This window comes from Lathamus discolor, chromosome 3 (assembly GCF_037157495.1).
Source record: "Lathamus discolor isolate bLatDis1 chromosome 3, bLatDis1.hap1, whole genome shotgun sequence".
In the NCBI taxonomy this organism is placed as follows: Eukaryota; Metazoa; Chordata; class Aves; order Psittaciformes; family Psittacidae; genus Lathamus; species Lathamus discolor.
The window spans coordinates 148728630-148747494 of NC_088886.1; the positions used below are offsets into that span (position 1 = coordinate 148728630).

The 18865-nt window shown below is 44.4% G+C and overlaps 1 protein-coding gene across 2 annotated transcripts in view; it reads left to right on the plus strand.

Annotated features, from left to right (window-relative positions):
- The first annotated feature begins 696 nt into the window (after positions 1-696).
- The window catches only part of ZRANB1 (zinc finger RANBP2-type containing 1), a 48926-nt gene continuing 30757 nt past the window's right edge, over positions 697-18865 (plus strand). The window contains exons 1-3 of one of the 2 annotated variants that reach the window (XM_065672459.1): positions 697-975; positions 14284-14381; positions 15119-15969. In XM_065672459.1, coding sequence (XP_065528531.1) covers positions 15156-15969 — 814 coding nt within the window. In that variant the 5' untranslated portion in view covers positions 697-975; positions 14284-14381; positions 15119-15155. The remainder of the gene's footprint in view (positions 976-14283; positions 14382-15118; positions 15970-18865) is intronic. The other variant, XM_065672458.1, reaches the window with a different exon arrangement.

Genomic DNA, 18865 nt, shown 5'->3' on the forward strand with positions numbered 1-18865 from the left:
GCCTTGAGCACTGCCAGGGATGGGGCAGCCACAGCTTCTCTGGGCACCCTGTGCCAGCGCCTCAGCACCCTCACAGGGAAGAGCTTCTGCCTAAGAGCTCAGCTCAGTCTCCCCTCGGGCAGGTTAAAGCCATTCCCCTTGGCCTGTCCCTACAGGCCCTTGTCCCAAGCCCCTCTCTCCAGGTTCCCTGCAGCCCCTTTAGGCACTGGAGCTGCTCTCAGGTCTCCCCTTCAGGAGCCTTCTCTTCTCCAGGCTGCCCCAGCCCAGCTCTCCCAGCCTGGCTCCAGAGCAGAGCTGCTCCAGCCCCGGGATCATGGTTATGAGCCCCTCCATCACGGTTTATCCATGATACGCAGGTATTTCCTGCCAGGGCTCCGGAAGGGTCAGTTATCCCTGGTACATTCGATGGCTGCTGCCTGTCCGTGCCATCGCAGGGGTCTTCATGCGGGATGAGCTCCACAACCGCTTCCCCCCGCTGCTCCCCGTCCCCCCGCGGGGTGAGGCGGGCGCTCGGCTCCGGGCTCCGCTCACCTCAGGGGGGACCCAGGGCGGCGCGGCACCCGGCGGCACCGATGACATCACCGTTCTTCGCAAAGAAGCGCGCACCGATTGGCCGAGGGCAAGCCGCCGGCTCCGCCAATGGGCGCCAGGCATGGCGGCAGGCCGGGCTGACGTGCGGGCCGCTGGCCGTATGGGGGTTTATTTTGCTTTGGGCCGCTCCAGCCGCCGCCATTAGAGGAGCCCGGGGAGCGGGGCGAGAGGTTCACCCCCTCTCCCCCCCGCCCCCCCCCCCGGCCGTGCCGGAGTGGGAGCGCCCGCCGCCGCGGCAGAGCGCCGCGCTGGGAGAGACCATGTCCTGAGCGGGGGGAGCAGCGCCGCAGCCAGCGGGCCGGGGGGTGGGGGGGGGCGGCGGCGCGGGGCGCAGGCGGCTTCCAGCGCCAAGCGGGTGCCTGAGGGACGGCTCCCGGCGGCCAGGTAAACCCCTGTCCCCTCGGGCAGCGCTGAGGGCGGGCGGGCTGCGGAACCCGGGAGGGACCGAACCGAGCCAGCGCCGGTGGTTCCCCGGCCGGTGACCCCCCCCCCCCCCCCGGTGGAGCGGGGCTGGAGTGGCCCGGCTGGGCCGAGGGGCGGTGTGGGGTCGGAGTCGCCGCCTCCGCGGTCCCGTGGCCCCGGTCCTGCGTGGAGCGGGGGTTGCTCCGGCGGTAGGCGCTGGCAGAAGGGCAGCGGAGGGATGCGGGGCTGCTCGGTCCCAGCCGCGCGGTGTGTGGCACGGGCTTCGGGGATCCGCGGTGCAGCACCGAGAGGCTCGGTACAAGGGCAGGAAACTCGGGGGTTTCTTCTCCTGTGGGCGCTTCTCCAAGCGCGGGGCTGCGGTGCCTCGGTGTGCTGGGGTGAGATCATGCCTCTGCTGCCTCCCCCTCCTTGTTTTTCCTCTTGGAGATGCCTGTTCTGGGCTGTGTGCTGGGGTGGCTGCTAGGAGCTGCTTCTACCTGCGAATTTGGATAGCAGAACTTCCGTAGTATTGCCTGTAGTACAGTGTCACGTATTGCCGGTGCTTTAGCAGATGTGAAGTGCGGTGTATTGCCAAACCGAGCTTGTTTTTGTGAACTGAAGTTTAAACAAGATGGGAAAAGTTGGATTAATGAGGCAAACGTTGCTTGGCTCTCCCTTTACAGTCCCACACTGCGGCAGCCCGCTGCCGGGGTGAGGTAAACTTCTCTGCGGAGGTCATGGATATGTCTGGGACTGCTTGGAGTGACGGAAGGCTTCTAGCTCTCCAGTGCTCTAGCCCTGCGTGGGATAACTGATGGGAGAGCATGGATCTGGGTCTCCTGCATGGCCGGCACCGCTCGGCTGTGATGAGCTGCTGCCGCTGCCACTGTGACTTTTGGTGCTAACAGGAATGACAGCTTTGTCGAGAATTCTTGGGAGCTGGTGTAGTAAGCAAGTGTTGTTTGATGGGCTTTGTGCTGTGCTTGAACAGGCTCTACTCACTATACCAGCTGCGGGGTGGGGGTGGTGCGTGAGTGCAACGCATTGGTGAGTCTGGAGATGCAGAAAGTTGGAAGGTGAATCATAGAATGGTTTGGGTTAAGGGACCTTCAACGATCATCTAGTCCAGCCCCTGTGGAATGAGCAGTGAGGTGTCTTCTGTGTAATAACCTCAGCTTCTCTAACATACACTGTGTTAAAGCTCATCCTGGTGGGAGCAGAACCTTGTAACAGCAGTTCAGGAGAGGTTTGTTGCACTCTTGTTTGGTTTTTCCTTCTGCTCATGTAGCACTTTGCCTGTGGTGACTGCAGAAGAGAGCTCTGCAGCCATTTCTCTTTTATGTGTGTGTTTTTGTTTGTTTTTTCAGCGCTTACTCAGAGAAGGGGGAGCAGGTAAGCAGCAGGAGGTGTTCTGGAACTCTGTTTGCCTCCCGAAGGCCAAATCGGTGTCTCAGCATGAGGATTCTGTTTAAAAGATCAATTCCGATTTAAGTTTGTCACAGCATTAAAAGCGAGTAATGCTTTTGGATGAGTTGCATTTTGTAGCATTAGTGAAACTCTAATTATGTGGTGTAGATCTCTTGATTTAGAAATTACTGACTTTTCTTATGCTGAAGTAAAGACCAGCAGGTGGGGGTGACCGATGAGGCCATAGCCTGTTATTGCAGAGTTGTAGCCATTAGCATTTTCTCAGAAGTATAATTAAACATATTAATTTAATTGGAATGTGGAGTGACATAAAAGCATCAATGGGATTCATCACAGAAGCATGTCTTAAATGGGAGACTGGGTAAAACACAAGATTGGTCAAGATGACATTTTAAGTCTTCCTGGTGTATGTTCATTCTAATGGTATGTCATTCAGTATGTAAATTCCTCAGGGATGGCAAATCCCACCTCTCTTTGGTATTCTTTGCATAATGGCTCTGTAACTTAGTTGGAAGTGTAAGTAGAAAATGCTTTACTGACTGTATGGGAGGTTATTTTTAATACAGCCCATCAAATAATCAGATGTCCAGCGCAGAGCCACAAAGATGATTAAGGGAGTGGAACATCTCCCTTATGAGGAGAGGCTGAGGGAGCTGGGTCTCTTTAGCTTGCAAAAGAGGAGACTGAGGGGTGACCTCATCAATGTTTACAAATATGTGAAGGGTAGGTGTCAGGATGATGGAGCTAGGCTTTTTTCAGTGATATCCAGTGATAGGACAAGGGGCAATGGGTGTAAACTGGAGCATAGGAAGTTCCATGTTAACATCAGGAAGAACTTCTTTACTGTAAGAGTGACAGAGCACTGGAACAGGCTGCCCAGGGGGGTTGTGGAGTCTCCTACACTGGAGATATTCAAGGCCCGCCTGGACAAGTTCCTGTGTGATGTACTGTAGGTTACCCTGCTCTTGCAGGGGGGTTGGACTAGATGATCTTTTTAGGTCCCTTCCAACCCTTGGGATTCTGTGATTCTGTGATTCTGTACTCTCGGGCACTTTAATGTGAGGTTTACTGGCTCCTACCTACTGGTATTAACTTAGGTGTTAATGTTTCTCTTTCCAACTTCTCTTTGCCATATTGGGTTGAGGTAATGCAGAACTTAAGGTCAGTACATTCTTTATCATGGTGTACCATCTATGAATTGCAGCAAAACATTTAAACTGCTACTGCAGTCCTGTTAGTAAGCTCATGCCCATTCCTCCCCCTAGAATGTGAAGACTGGGTTATTTTGAGCTGTTCAGAATTTATGTCAACAAGTAATCCTCATTTTAACTGCATGAATTATGATCAACAGTCTCCTGGTACTAAAATGGAGCTAAACTTGAGTTTGGCAGCTGAAAATGGCTGGCTTAGCTGTTACAGAGTTCTTCATCTTTTAGGTTTTACATAGTGTACTACATATAAAGTGAGGCACAGTTGAAAAGTTTTCAGCATAGCTGATGCAGAGCTTCCCACTTGTCAAGTGGAGTAGCTCGATAAAACTGGTTAAATAACAGATAATTCTATCTTTGTAATATCAGTTGAATGGAATTGGTTATGCCTTAAAATGAAAATGTCTGTCTTCTAATTCAGATCTCAAACATGAGGAGTTCGACCACTTTCTTGGTACTTACTCTTTTGTAGCACTTACTGTATAGCTGACATTGCTTTGACTTGCACAGAATCACACTGATTGTGTGACTGTGTTCGGTTTTGCATCATCAGCTGCTGAAGCACAGCTTATCATATGTATGTAGTTAATTCTTCTGGAACTTTCTTGCCACACGAGATTAATAATAGGACTTTTATCTGTGGTGTTTAACAGTTAATGTTCTTGAAAAGAACTTTAACATCAGTTCTGAAAACGTGCTAGGCTGTAATAATGCAGATGATTTTGTCTTTCCTCCTTTTGTGGCATGGGCAGATTCTGAGAAGCTCTGGAATCAAACTGGAGTTGTATCAATCTGGCACTTTTCATAGCACCTTTTTTTTTCGGTGCTGCTGGACCATTACTCCAAAAGCTCATTTTGGTGAAGACAAAGGATGCTGGAGAGGGGCTCTTCGTCAGGGACTGTAGCAATAGAACAAGGGGTGGTGAGTTCAAATTGAAAGAGTAAAGTTCAAGTTAAATGTAAGGAAAAAGCTCTTCCCTGTGAGGGTGCTGAGGCGCTGGCACAGGGTGCCCAGAGAAGCTGTGGCTGCCCCATCCCTGGCAGTGCTCAAGGCCAGGTTGCACACAGGGGCTTGGAGCAAGCTGCTCCAGTGGAAGGCGTCCCTGCCCGTGGCAGGGGGTTGGAACTGAGTGATCTTAAGGTCTTTTCTAACCCAAACCATTCTATGATTCTAAGACGAAAGGTGGTGTGGAAGGGGGAGAAGGGAATGAGTGCAGTGATATTTGAAGAAGGAACTGTCTTCAGGAGGGGGCTGATGCAGAGACTGTGAGTCTAGAAAGCAGAAGAAATGGTATATTTCTTTTACCCAGGGACCATGAGAGTGTAATACATTTGGAAGAGTGGTAGTTGCCTATGAAGCATCCAACTTTGCAGCTCTTTTGCATCTTCTGTACAGCAGGTATAATTAAGTTGGCGTTTTTCCCTTCTGTTGTTTGGATATAATCTATTCCACTTCTTCTTAAACCAAGGATACTGTTGCATCTTTTCTTTGTGGTGAAATGGAGTTGGTTGGGTTTGGGTTATTTTTTTGTTTTGTTTCTTTTTACTGAGAGTGGCTGAGTGGCTCCTAATTTTGCTTGCATTCCCATGTGTAGTTTAAATTAATGAAAGTTATTACAAATGCTGGAGAAGGCACAACATTTGCAGCTGTCTTGAAGGTTCAGTTCAGAATTGAGCTGAAAGTACTTGAAGTGATGAGAACTAGATACAAACCAAATACCAGGAGTGCAGCCTGCCATCCAGGGGAGGAAAGTCTGTGTCCCTTCCCATGGCAGGGGGTTGGAACTGGATGATCTTGAGGTCCTTTCCAACCCTATTCTATGATCCTGTGTTAAGGTTTAAAAACCCTCCATGTGATTCAATGGCTTTGGTTGGATTTAGCATCTAGTCTTGAGTAGCTGTTTTGACTGAAACAGAAGTCTGAGTTACTGAGTAATTTTACAGACATTAAGAAACTTTTCTACCTTCTAGACATAGAATAGAATCATCTAGATTGGAAAAGACTTTCAAAATCATCAAGTCCAACCATTACCCCAGGACTGCCAAGTCCACCACTAAACCATGTCACTAAGGGCCTTGTTGACATGGTTTTTGAGCACCTCTAGGTGAAGACACCCATATTGCAGCTCCAGGAGTTAGCTTTCCTGAGCTAAAGAAAACTGTCAGAACTGTGGTTTATGTGACTCTGGGAAGAAAAATGAGCTTGTGTGGTCTATTTGGTTTGCAGTAGATTAAAATTATTACCATCAAGTAATGTTCTGGTGGCTCTGAAGTTGCACGCCTTCTTGTAGGTCTGTTCATTTGAAACCCTTGCAGCTGTTGGTGCACAGTCAGTTGATTACCTGGGAAGCAAAATGACTGTGAAATTGAATAAATGTGGATAATTCTAGCAAAAAAAAAAAAAAAAGGGAATTTGCTTTGTGAAGGTGGTTGTCAGTTTGAAAAGTCCTTTTTCTTATGGTTGTAAGGACTGTAAGTGCGTTGTGGAAGTGTTGACTTGTACTTCTTTCCTTCAGGGTAATGGACTTGAAAGTATTTCTTCTGTCTCCATTAATCTTCCTCGTATCTAAGCAGGGATTCAGTAGACAGCTGAATTATTAGTTGCTGCTGCTGCTCCCCGAAGCAGTTTAAGACTACAGGTCTGAGACTGAAGTCCTCTGCAGTTCCAAGAAGTGTTGAGTACATACTCCTTGTGCATGCCAGGCCTCTTCTTTTTTTAAAGTTCACACTACCATGATAAGTCAGGAGTACTTTGTACTTGGTGTCTTAATGTCTGTCTGTCATATGACAGATTTAGATTAGACATGAGGAAGAAGTTCTTCCCTGTGAAGGCGCTGGCACAGGGTGCCCAGAGAAGCTGTAGCTGCCCCTTCCCTGCAGTTTTCAAGGCCAGGTTGGATGGGGCTTGGAGCAACCTGCTCCCGTGGAAGGGTGTCTCTGCTTGTGGCAGGGATTGGAACTGGATGAGATTTAAGGGCCCTTGCAGCCCAAACCAGTCTGGGATTCTATGATTTGTGCCTTCCGTGGGCTGCGCCTGTGGGGTTAGGTTTTGGCTACAAAGGCTTTCCCTTACTCTGTGCTTGTTGATAAGCTAATTTTTATCTTGGTGAAGGATTGAGGTGGTTTGTTGGACTGTTTGAATTTTTTTGACCTCCGCATTACTGTTTAGCTTGGCAGGGATAAAAATAATCGTCACCTCATGGCTTTTAAATGGTTTATTTAAAGAAGGTTCTTCAGGCTTGTCTCTAGCAAGTTATTCCCACCTCCAAAAGCAGAAGGTTTACTTAGAGCTGTTAGTCTGAAACTTTCTAGCAGGTCAGAGCACAGCCTTGCAATGGTTAACTTGGAGCTGCTGGATATGTATTGTGAGCAGAGCACAGATTACTAATCATAAGGTTAAAAAATAAAAGAACTTATATCCCTCCTCTAGAAGAAGTTAAATTTGTTTCCCTTATATTTGATCTTTGCATTTGATCTTTGATACTAGTTCTTTGCACTGTGTTAAGCAGCAACATGGAGAGTAGTCGGTTTTGTGTGCTAACAGCATTTTACCTGTCTTTTACTTCTTTATACCTTTCTTTTTTCCTTTGATACTTTGCTGTCTAACCAGTATCTTAAGAAGAGCTGGGTAAAATGTTATGGCTTACTTAACGGCCTTAAAATACAGCCCAATTGCAAATACATATACCAGAGATGTCCTAAACTATATCTCAAAGCGGCTTGCCATTAGTTGGGAGGGAACTATACAATAGTTGATGTTGAGTGTTTGTTTCATTTGATGGCAGGTGGTTTTTCTCCACCAAATGGTTGGACTTGATGATCTGAAAGGTCTTTTCCAACCTAGTCGATTCTAAATGGTGACTGTGTCTGCAGTTAGCCATGATCTGATTTATGTTGAGCCAATATTGAGGAGGCTCAGAGGATCATAACTAGAACTGAATGTCAAATGTACAAGTCTTAATAGAAAGTTCCTTGGTTGGTGGACAGTTTTAAGTGTTTTTAAGTTCTGATGTCTGGCTCCACAGTGTGTTTTTAGTCAAGAGTGTGACATCTGGTTTTCCTCAACTTGTGTGAGAATGGCTGAGATGTAAACAGAAATGAGTCTTGTGTTTTAGGCATGTAGTCTAAACACAGATAAAATTTGACCTCCCTTTCTGTAAGGAGTCATCTTGTTCAACTTCTGTACTTTGTCCAGTGCAAATAGGTTGAAAATGAAGTTTGAACAATTCTGTTGTTTATTGTGTGGGTTTGTTGCTGTTGTGCATCTCGAGTCTATATTCATCTGTTGCTCCCTGTTCATAATGAGCAGATCCATTAAATGGCCCTGGCTGTACTTACATGAATATTCCATCATTATTTTGAGTCACTTTGCTTGGTTTTTGATTGCGATTGTGGGGGAGATGCTGTGTATTATGTAACTGCTGATCTGCTTACTCTGCTTTTCCCAAATTGGTTTCTAAGTACTCAGTTGTATTTAGTCCATCCTAATAGGTAGTAGTATCTCATTTAAATAGTGCACTTCTAATTGAGTTTTAAACAAATCAAACCTCTGACAAATAGAACTCTCCTGAAATAAGGGAACTGAACTGCAAGCATCTCCTGTTGTGTTTTTAAAGGTTGTTTTCAGCTGTTAAGGTTTTTGTAGGTTTTAGCCCCAAATTTAATAGAGCTATAGATGGAGTTAGATCCCTTTGAGGTAAGTAACTAACCTGCAGGTTACACAGCAGCTTTAACTGTAGTGGTTAAGAGCACAAAAATGCTTTGAGGGATAAACGTCAAAATAAAGGCAGCAGAAAGACAATGTTTAATATTCCCAAATACCTGTTAATTCTGGGATGACCTCTCAGCTTCTGCATGAGAGTACCTTTATAGTCAGGTCTGTGTCTTAACCTAAAGTTCATTGTGAGTTCTTGTATTCCAGATATTCCCTAAGATCTGTAACCTCCCCAGTGTTTGACTTCTCACTGCACAGAACACTTGCAGAACTAGGCAGCCTCTTGCATTAAAACTGCCTCTAAATTCTCTTATGAGAAGTCAGGTTTGGAGGTTCATTTGAAATAACAGTAGTTGGATTAAAAGTGGGAACTGAAAATTGGAAAGAAAGCTGAAGAAAAACGGCATAAATACCTGATAAAGTAGACTTCAGGTGCTTTGCAATGAGTTCTGAATGCATAAATCACAATGAAAGCAGTGTTGTATGTATTGTATGTAGAGGAATCCCGTCTGAATTCCTCTGAACCAACTTCTGAATGTCTTCAGAAGTTAGTAAGTTTCTCAGACACTGTTTTGGTGAAGGGAAGTGAGTTTCTGGCAGTGTTTTCAAGTTTTCTGCATGTTAACTAATGGCTGGCTGGAGAAGAGGAAAAGTTGTATGTAATGAAGGACGTCAGACCTAAAAACTTGGAGTACTTTGACAGCCTAGACTAGATAGTCTAGAAAACGGAAGTAAAAAATACTTTAACCTACTAGATTGTAAATAGTTAATAATAACTAAAATCTTTTTAATTTCTTTATTTTTCATGCACCATTAATGTTACAGTTTGTAGGTTGTGCTGTGGTTTACACAGCAATGATTTGGTCTGTAATAGAACTGAGATTTGAACTCTATGCCTCTCAATACAGCAGTGTTTCTCCTATATCATAGAATCACAGAATCATAGAATAGTTAGGGTTGGAAAGGACCTCAAGATCATCCAGTTCCAACCCCCCTGCCATGGGCAGGGACACCTCACACTAAACCATGTCACCCAAGGCTTCATCCAACCTGGCCGTGAACACTGCCATGGATGGAGCACTCACAACCTCCCTGGGCAACCCATTAACAGGAAAGAATTTCGTCCTTAGATCCAATCTAAACTTCCCCTGTTTAAGTTTGAACCTGTTACTGGGAGCAAAGAAACAGTTAACGTGACTCAGGAGAGCAGAGGTGATATTTGTGTGCTCCTGTTAAATTCCTTGCTTCAGTCTATCCAGGCTCATACAGAAAATGCTTATAAATTTGTGACTGGCAGTAATATTTATGTTCTTTATTGTAATACAGAGTTCCTGCCCTTCCTGCAAAGCTTCCAGATTTAGCACTGGGCTGATTTGGTTGTGCCATTGACAAGGTCAATGCTCTTAGTTTTGTCTTTAAAAGAGACAAGAATGGAACTTAACTGTTCATTCCCTTTAAACTACAGAAGCCTGGGTTCAAGATTTATTCTTTTAATATATTATCTTTTGAGGCTTATGCTGAATTCTTGAGGAAGAATATGCAAGAAATAGTGACTAGTTGAAGGTGGAGTAAGTAATTTGTTAACTAGAGAGTGAAATGTCAGTATAGAAAATCAGGCAAGGCAAATTTCAGGTGAAAATCCATTCTTAATACTTGGCCATACATTGCAAATAGGTGATTTAAAGATGTTTTTGTTGAAGTGTATTGACAATGAGATGCCTCATAAGGATTCTTGGACCCAGAGAACAGAAATGGATTTGAACCAATTAAATCTCAGTGTCTTCTCTCTAAGGAACTGGTGAGGTTTTCAGGGAGTTTACAACTTTGAAAAGGACAAATAGGCGTTTTTGATTTAAGCTTGTGTACAACTCTGTTACCTTCTAGACCTTCCTACTGGCTGGAGTTAAAAATGGGCAAAACTTTCCATAGCAAGTCCCTTAGTACAGCTTGTATGAGCTCTAAAAAGATGCCCTGTTTTGAGGCGGTAGTTTATAAATCTATTTATTAGATGACAGTGAAATCAAAGCATTGCTTTGTTTCCTGTTGCGAAGAGTTGATTCAGATTCATCTTACGGATTTTAATATTCTGCAGTTTACAGGACAAATCCAGCTACAACTCTCTGAATTCAGACTAGTGCCTATTTTATCACAACAGGTTTTCCTGTTGCAGCTTTTATTTGTGTATAAATGAACTTCAGTTTTCTAAGTCATATGCTAATATGGGTAATATTAATAGGTAATTGGAAGAGAACTTTGAGGCAGTGACGTGAAGGGGAACACTTCTGAAAACGTGTCGAAGTACGTGGGGTTAATCATGGGCAATTCTTCCTCAGAAAGCTGGTTGTCCATCATGTGTTTATATGACTTCACAGGACGTTATCCAGCTGTGAGTAGTTACAGCTGCCAGACCCTGTTTTGGTAGATGTACATTTAAATAGACCGTGTTTCACGATACAGATAGAATATGGGAGGTGAAAATGCTGCTGTTTGATCTTTTGCTTTAACTCGCAGTCCTCTGCCTCTCACTCCTTCTTGTGGTTTGTTGTGTGAAAGGTGTTACTGCACTCAGAAACTGTTAATGGCTTCTGTGTTTGGTAACTGAGATGTTTCTTTCTTTCAGAAGATGCATTTGCTTGTTTTGATGTTCCAAAAAGTTGCTTCAGTGTTTAAAATGAAAATAAAAAAATCATACAATCCCAGGCTGGTTTGTATTAGAAGGGCCCTTAAAGCTCATCCAGTTCCAATCCCTTGCCATGTGGGGTTGGAAAGGACCCCTTCCACTGGAGCAGCTTGCTCCAAGCCCCTGTGTCCAACCTGGCCTTGAGCACTGCCAGGGATGGGGCGGCCATGGCTTCTCTGGGCACCCTGTGCCAGCGCCTCAGCACCCTCACAGGGAAGAGCTTCTGCTTAAGAGCTCGTCTCAATCTCCCCTTGGGCAGGTTCAAGCCATTCCCCTTGGCCTGTCCCTACATCCCTTGTCCAAAGCCCCTCTCCAGGTTCCCTGCAGCCCCTTTAGGCACTGGAATTGCTCTGAGGTCTCCCCTTCAGGAGCCTTCTCTTCTCCAGGCTGAACAAAATACACTGGATTTTTTGCTGGTGTGGTGCTGGTATCTGTGCCAGCAGAAAGCTTGTACTGATCGCATCAGTGTTCCAACCCTAAGTCATTTTGCTCGTGTGTAAGGACATCTGAGCAAAGCAAACTGCTTCTGTGTTACAGGGAAAAGGGAGCTCGGGAATCCACTTAAATGTTCAGCGAGACTCACAAGGCGAAAGAGATCTATCTGCCTTCCCCAGGTGCAGCTGCTTCTCTGAGGTTGCTCCAAGAGAAAGCCAGGCTCGGTTATCATTAGGTCAAGAGAGGGGATTCTTCCCCTATGCTGTGCTCTGGGGAGACCCCCCCTGCAGTCCTGATCCAGCTCTGGGATGACAGCAATACAAAGAGGGACCTGAATCCAGAGGAGGCCACGGAGATGCTGTTGGGGCTGGAGCAGCTCTGCTCTGGAGCCAGGCTGAGAGAGCTGGGCTGGGGCAGCCTGGAGAAGAGAAGGCTCCTGAAGGGGAGACCTGAGAGCAGCTCCAGTGCCTAAAGGGGCTGCAGGGAACCTGGAGAGGGGCTTGGGACAAGGGCCTGTAGGGACAGGGCAAGGGGAATGGCTTGAACCTGCCCAAGGGGAGACTGAGATGAGCTCTTTACACTGGTCTGAATCAGTGTATGGCTGCTTATTGGGAAGGGCTTGGATCACTTGATGAACTGGAGCTCTGTATTGTTCCTTGTTTGAGCCAAAGGAAAAATAACTTCAGGACACAGTGAATAATTAAATTGAGGGGTGTATAATATATCCTGTCATAAAATGTTATTTGAGGACTTCACTGTTTCCACCCAAGTTCTTTGTGCTGTTTTGTGTTTTCCCATGCACCTAAATAGAGAAGTAGTTTTAAAAGCTGAAACAAAGCAGAAGAAAAAAATCAGATTGTTCTGGGTGATCATTTCCAATTGACTTTAGTGAAAAGGGACTCTGGCAATGTTTTAATTTTTCTTTGCTTTATCAGATTTTAATAGATTCTCCTCTTCAGTGTTGTGAGTTACTCCACTACTCTGTTCAGAAGGTATTTAACACATACATAGATTAACTGGAGCTTCTTTGGAGTTTTGTTGTTTCATTTCTTGTCTGCTCATTCTTTTTGGATGTTAAGGCATGAACCTGCACTTCACAGTCACTGTTGTGCTATTCCTCTGCGAGAGGAGGTTCTGTGTGATTCAGCTTTTCCTCTATGAAGAATCTAAAATAACAAGTTAACTTGAAGCCTGAGTGGCAAGCAAGTAATCATGAAGAAACGTACTTGGCTTGGAGCTGCTCAGTGGCTGGTGATGATGCTGTATCACCAGCACATCAGGTGGTGCTGGTGTCACTGGGGTGTGGGGCAGCTGCAGGTCACACCAAGGCCTGGAAGTAAAGCAACCCCATATGTGAAAGTGCTGGGATTCCTCATCAGTCTGTGCCGTAGTGGGTGTTGGCAGAGCTATCAAAGGAGAGAAATTGCTTTGCTCCATTGAGCCTTTTTGTATTCTTCACTCGTAATAACCTGAGGCCTTGTGTTCGGAGGCAATAGTCCCTACTTATAAAAGGCCCTTCTCCATGTTTCTTGTAGTTGCTTTAGGTATTGGATGACTGTTATAAGGGCTTCCCTGAGCCTTCTCTTCTCCAGGCTGAACAAGCCCAGCTTAAAATCAAGTTTACTTTGTATTCTCATGTATATGTATGTATTTTTCACTTTAGTTATTACAGATCTGGGGACCTTATATGATCTGTCTCCTTTTTTTTATCCGTTATGCATGGGCATGGACATTTATGAGGAGCAGTGAAGGGGAAGCAGTAGGAAGTCTAATTGCCTTCTCAGCACATTCCTTAGCCTGACACAGTTTTATAACATATAGGTGGGAGTGAAGCGTTCTGCAGGCTGTTCAAACAAGTAATATTAGAACCTGAGCTTTATGAGAAAGCTCTGTGTGTTCCTGATAGCTCCGCTGCTTTCATGGAGCATAAATATGGATCGCTGCTGAAAAGGATAGTCCTGCCCTCTCCTCTGTCCTCGCCATGCGATAGCCCCTCATTCATGCAGCCACCTGATCTGGGGACTAGAGCAGAGTTGAGCTGCTGGAAAAAGCCCCATGCTGCATGCTGGAGCCTACAGAAGGGAGGTGATAGGCTTAAGGGTGATAAATGTAAGTGGACCTTTAGCTGTGCGTTGGTAGAGCAAGTTGTGTGTGAAGGTATTTCAGTGAAGAATGTACTAACTCATAAATCACTTGCTACTCAGAGAACAGGTATAAGCTAACTTTAGTTTGATGTTCTAGTTACTGGTTGAATCCTGTTGTGTAACTTTTGAGTTTCTCTTTAATAGATTCTGAGTGGTTTTGTTAGCTGATGAGAGTTTCAATAGGATGAATGAGAGTTGTGAGTCAACTGAGATGGCAGATTTGGGTTCTAAACAGTTTTGCATGCTTGAAAATAACACCTTATTGTGCTTTAGATACTGGGTAACTACTTTGTGGCAAGGAGGAAATGGACTATATACACTTGTCTATTTATCGTTTATCTACCGGCCTCACCCTTTCCCTCTATTATGCTCTTTACACAGAGCTTTATTTCCCTTCCCCATCTTATGTTTCAAGTTGTAATAAGAATGTTTCTAAATATTTTAGTGGGAATTTGAGGGATCTGGTTGTTTTACTTCCACAGACTGATCACTTGTGTGGCCACTGGTTCTTTGTGACTGTTGCTTTCTTTTCACCCGTCTATATGTTAGTGTCAGCAGGTCATGACTGAGGTCAAACATGTAAATTGGGGTCAGAAGAGGTGTGCCATTTAATAATTAACTTTCTGGTTCCTCGGGTCCAGTAGGAAACCCATAATGAGCCTCTTTCTATTCTGTTTACAGGGATAGTTCTCTGCTTAGTCTCATCCTTCGCATTTGGCAATCTGAGGAGAAGGCCTGAGCCAGCATGAAGACAGAATCCCCTCTTCATTAGAGAAAAAGTGAGTCGGAATTGCATTGAAATCTGGATGTGTAGAATGAAAATGCTCTGTCAGGTTGCCAGTGCACACAGCTTGTGCATTGCTTGCAAGTGGTATTTTAGCTTTGTAACACTGCTGTTGTGAGCGAGGCCAGCCAAGGCCTAGTCATGCTTAAGCACGTGTATGAGATGTTCAGATCTATGCATTTATGGAAACTCCTACACCCTACTTTTCCAAAAGAACTGCTTATTCATTGTGTAACTGTCCACCTGCTACACTCCTGCCTTCCAAATCCTGTGAGGTCTTGCAACAGACCTCACAGGCTCTATCTAGACTTCGTGTTGCTTTTCTTGTACTGCTGTATTCACATTGGGTTTTGAGTTATTTGATATTTGTGACTTGCTTCTGTAGCTGTAGCCGGTCTCTTCTCCAGTATTCTCAGTGCTTAATATGTCTCTTCTTTTTATTTCTTCTTATTCTGAAGCCTCTGTGCCAATCTAAGGAATTCCAGTAATGAAGAACTGAGTTTTCATTTCTGCATTAGGAAATCTTGAGATCTGGATTCCAAATGCTGTCAGTGCAAGTCTTACCCTTTTCATAGTGATTTTTGTCCCCGTAAATGTTCTATTAGAATCAAGAATAAAAGATTGCCCTTTTCCCAGCCTGATTTTTGTATTAGTTCAACTAAGTTATCACTCATTTACTTCTAAGCAGAGCTCCTGTGCAAGTGCTGTACTGATGATGTATTCTGTTCTTAGCTTTCCGCCTGCCGCAGTTCACTTCAAGCAGTGCACGATGACAGAGCGTGGCATTAAATGGGCTTGTGAGTATTGCACGTATGAAAACTGGCCATCTGCAATCAAATGCACCATGTGTCGTGCTCAGAGACCTAGTGGAACAATTATCACAGAAGACCCATTTAAAAGTGGTTCGAGTGATATTGGGAGAGACTGGGATCCTACAAGCACTGAAGGAGGGAGTAGTCCTTTGATATGTCCGGATTCTAGTGCAAGACCAAGGGTTAAATCCTCTTACACTATGGAAAGTGCAAATAAATGGTCGTGCCACATGTGCACTTACTTGAACTGGCCGAGAGCTATAAGGTGTACTCAGTGCTTGTCTCAACGCAGGACCAGGAGTCCTACAGAGTCTCCTCAGTCATCAGGTTCTGGTTCAAGACCAGTCCCTTTATCTGTTGATCCATGTGAGGAATATAACGACAGAAATAAACTAAACACAAGGGCTCAGCACTGGACTTGTTCTGTTTGTACATATGAAAACTGGGCAAAGGCCAGGAAATGTGTTGTATGTGATCACCCCAGACCTAACAACATAGAAGCAATAGAACTGGCAGACACAGAGGAGGCTTCTTCAATCATAAACGAGCAAGACAGAGCTCGATGGAGGGGAAGCTGTAGTAGTGGGAATAGCCAAAGAAGATCTCCACCTACAACCAAACGGGAATCTGATGTGAAAATGGACTTCCAAAGAATTGAATTGGCCGGAGCTGTTGGCAGCAAGGAAGAACTTGAAGTTGACTTCAAAAAGCTAAAGCAAATAAAAAATAGAATGAAAAAGACTGACTGGCTCTTTCTAAATGCTTGTGTCGGTAAGTTGTTTGCTGCTCCCTTACACTGTTACACCTGTGCTTGAGTATTTGCAGAAAATGAAGAATTAAAACATCAACGTGACATTTTTGAGTTTGAAACAGCTTTTCTTTAATCTCTGCATTTTTAGTTTTAAAAGGAAGCCAAATGTAGAAGTTCCTGAAATAGTATTTGCTAAGAGAGAGTGCATAATCCGAACAGGGCTGGACCTGTTTCCCTGGACTTCTTTGACCTTGTATAGAAATGGATCCCCTTGTAACCAAATCCTGTTGTTGTGTAGCTGTTGAAAGGTGGTAAAAAAAAAAATACAAACCCAGCCTGCAGAACAATGTAATGCACATAGCACTGTACAGAATGCCAGGGCTGGGTAACTAAAATGACTCTTCTTTTTAGCTGTGGTGAGATACCCAAGTAGAATCAGCAGCTGCAGCTTGGGAGTATTTGTAAACAGTGTGGAGCTTGCAACAGTACAAGATGCTCTGTCAGATGTTAAAAATAACACCAAAATATGTAGCTCCAAGAAACTGCATGTGTAATACTGACCTTGAAAGTAATAATGTTGTGTTAATACAGAGCCTGGCTTGTAAATGTTTACAGCCTTTCCAAAAGTAGTTTTGTAGTCAACTGCTTCAAAAAATGCCAATCCCAGTTTGGGTTTGTGTTTTAGTGCTTTCCTAAGGGAATTCTGGAGAGTTTTCCCAATACTGTTAAAGAGCAGACGTGTGAAAGCAGGGTTTTCCTTAGTTACTGACCTTGTGAGTTAACTTTTGTGCTGTAGCTTCCCAGAAGCAGCTCTTTTGCACCCGAGCATACAAGCAGGTTAAACACTTGAAATGCACAACTATATTTAAACACTTCATTTGAAACTCTGGTGCTACTCCTATGTCTCAAGCTATTCCTTAATGTTTCATTAAGTCACTCCATGGTTGTTACAATCCCAAAACTAATTTACGGAGCTGCATAATTTATTTGATCAGGGTTAAATGTTTTCTGGGTATAGTGTGTTTGTTTGGTTTCTCTGAACTAATAAATGTTCCAGTTTATTTTTGTGGTGCGGGAGCAGTTGGAAAGCACATTTGCTTTTGAAGCCCAGATAGATGCCTTAGTGTTTCCTTCATACATTCAGCTCCTTGCATGCAATGTCTTTCCCTGCTGAAAGGAAGCAGTTGCAGTTCTTTGTGGTATTAAATGTTATCAAATACCAAAGATGAGTTATCGGAGGATGTTTCTGTGCATTGCAAGAGTCTCTCTTGCATTCTGGTAGCGATTGTATTAAATGTTAGGGCTTTTTCACTCTGCTTTTTGAAAAGAGCTGTTTTTTTGACTGTTCAATTGGTACTTAAGATATTTCACACTTTCAGACGTAATCTGTGTGGGAATGGTTGTGTTTAATATCTAAGGGTTTGAGTTTTGCAGGTATTTCACGTTGCCTGTGACTCTGCCAGGTATATGTGAAACTCCAGACTGTTCATAGAAGGTTTGTTTGACTTGGGTCTTTTAAAATGGAAATAGCTTGAAGGGATCTTGATGAGAAAGCCAGAGTGCGGATGGATTTGTGAGCTCATTTTCACTTCTGTTCTGCTGGGAGGCTTCATGCATTCCTTTCTGTGACTTCAGCATTTAATATACTTCAGTTTTTGACTGAAAACCCAGTAACCAAAGCTTTTCATTATCAGTCCTTCATTTCAGGGTTTCATTTCTGTTCTCACACATGTTGTGATATTCCAAGTGTCAGGAATATCTGGGAAGATTGATTAAAACTCACTAGATTTGTTTGTGGATGTCTCTGGACATTTTGCAGAGTGTATCTATATTGGAAGGGTACCAGTTTAACCAGTGATTTTAAAAGCAACAAGCCACGCTTGTACTGGTTGTTTTGTTGTCTTAGTGCGACATACTTAAAGCAATTGAACTGTCAGTTGAACAATTTTGCCTGAAGCACATGTTCTTAGCATCGAAATCAAGTGAGTTATTGTACCACAGTGAGCTGGTGTTTGTAACCCAGCTGGAGCTCTTGTGAACTTGGAGCTGAGCTGAACGCTTGTCAATCCTCAGCTAAACACAGCTATGAAGTAGGACAAGTTCATGTTAAATGTCAGGTGAGCTAGGGCAAATGAATGGGGTCAGGGCTGGTATGTGGTGTGTTCCTGTAGCCCAGCTGACAAGTAGTGCTTGTTAAGATTTGGTAATGGCAGACTGGCACCTCCAAGTTTTAGCTTGATCAGTTGTGGAGGTTCCATTTGCTTTGAGTTTATCTTAACGTGGGAGAGATGTTAAAAACTTGGTTAACTTTTAAAGGTAATTCTGAAGTTAAAAATAAAGATTAGAGCAATTCTTGGCAGACAGGTTACCTCCTTTTCTCATAGAAGGTAATTTTCATAGAATCCTATACATTTATAGTTCTGTGTACAATAGAATGGTTTGGGTTGGAAGGGACCTTAAAGCTCATCCAGCTCCAACCCCTGCCACGGGCAGGGACCCCTTCCACTGGAGCAGCTTGCTCCAAGCCCCTGTGTCCAACCTGGCCTTGAGCACTGCCAGGGATGGGGCAGCCACAGCTTCTCTGGGCACCCTGTGCCAGCGCCTCAGCACCCTCACAGGGAAGAGCTTCTGCCTAAGAGCTCATCTCAGTCTCCCCTCGGGCAGGTTCAAGCCATTCCCCTTGGCCTGTCATTAGATACCCTTGAAAAGACCAGCAGATACCAAGGAAAACATTTGATACTTTGACAGTTGTTTAGTTGAGCCTGCTCTTCACATTTCTAAATTTCACTGGATTTTAATGATGAGGGTGATTAAAAACATGTATCAGACTATTTCCTCCCCCCTCCAATGTGTTCTTTTTGGCTGAAACAAGACCGATGTGTATCTTGTATGGATTTAGAAAAGTACCTCCGTGTG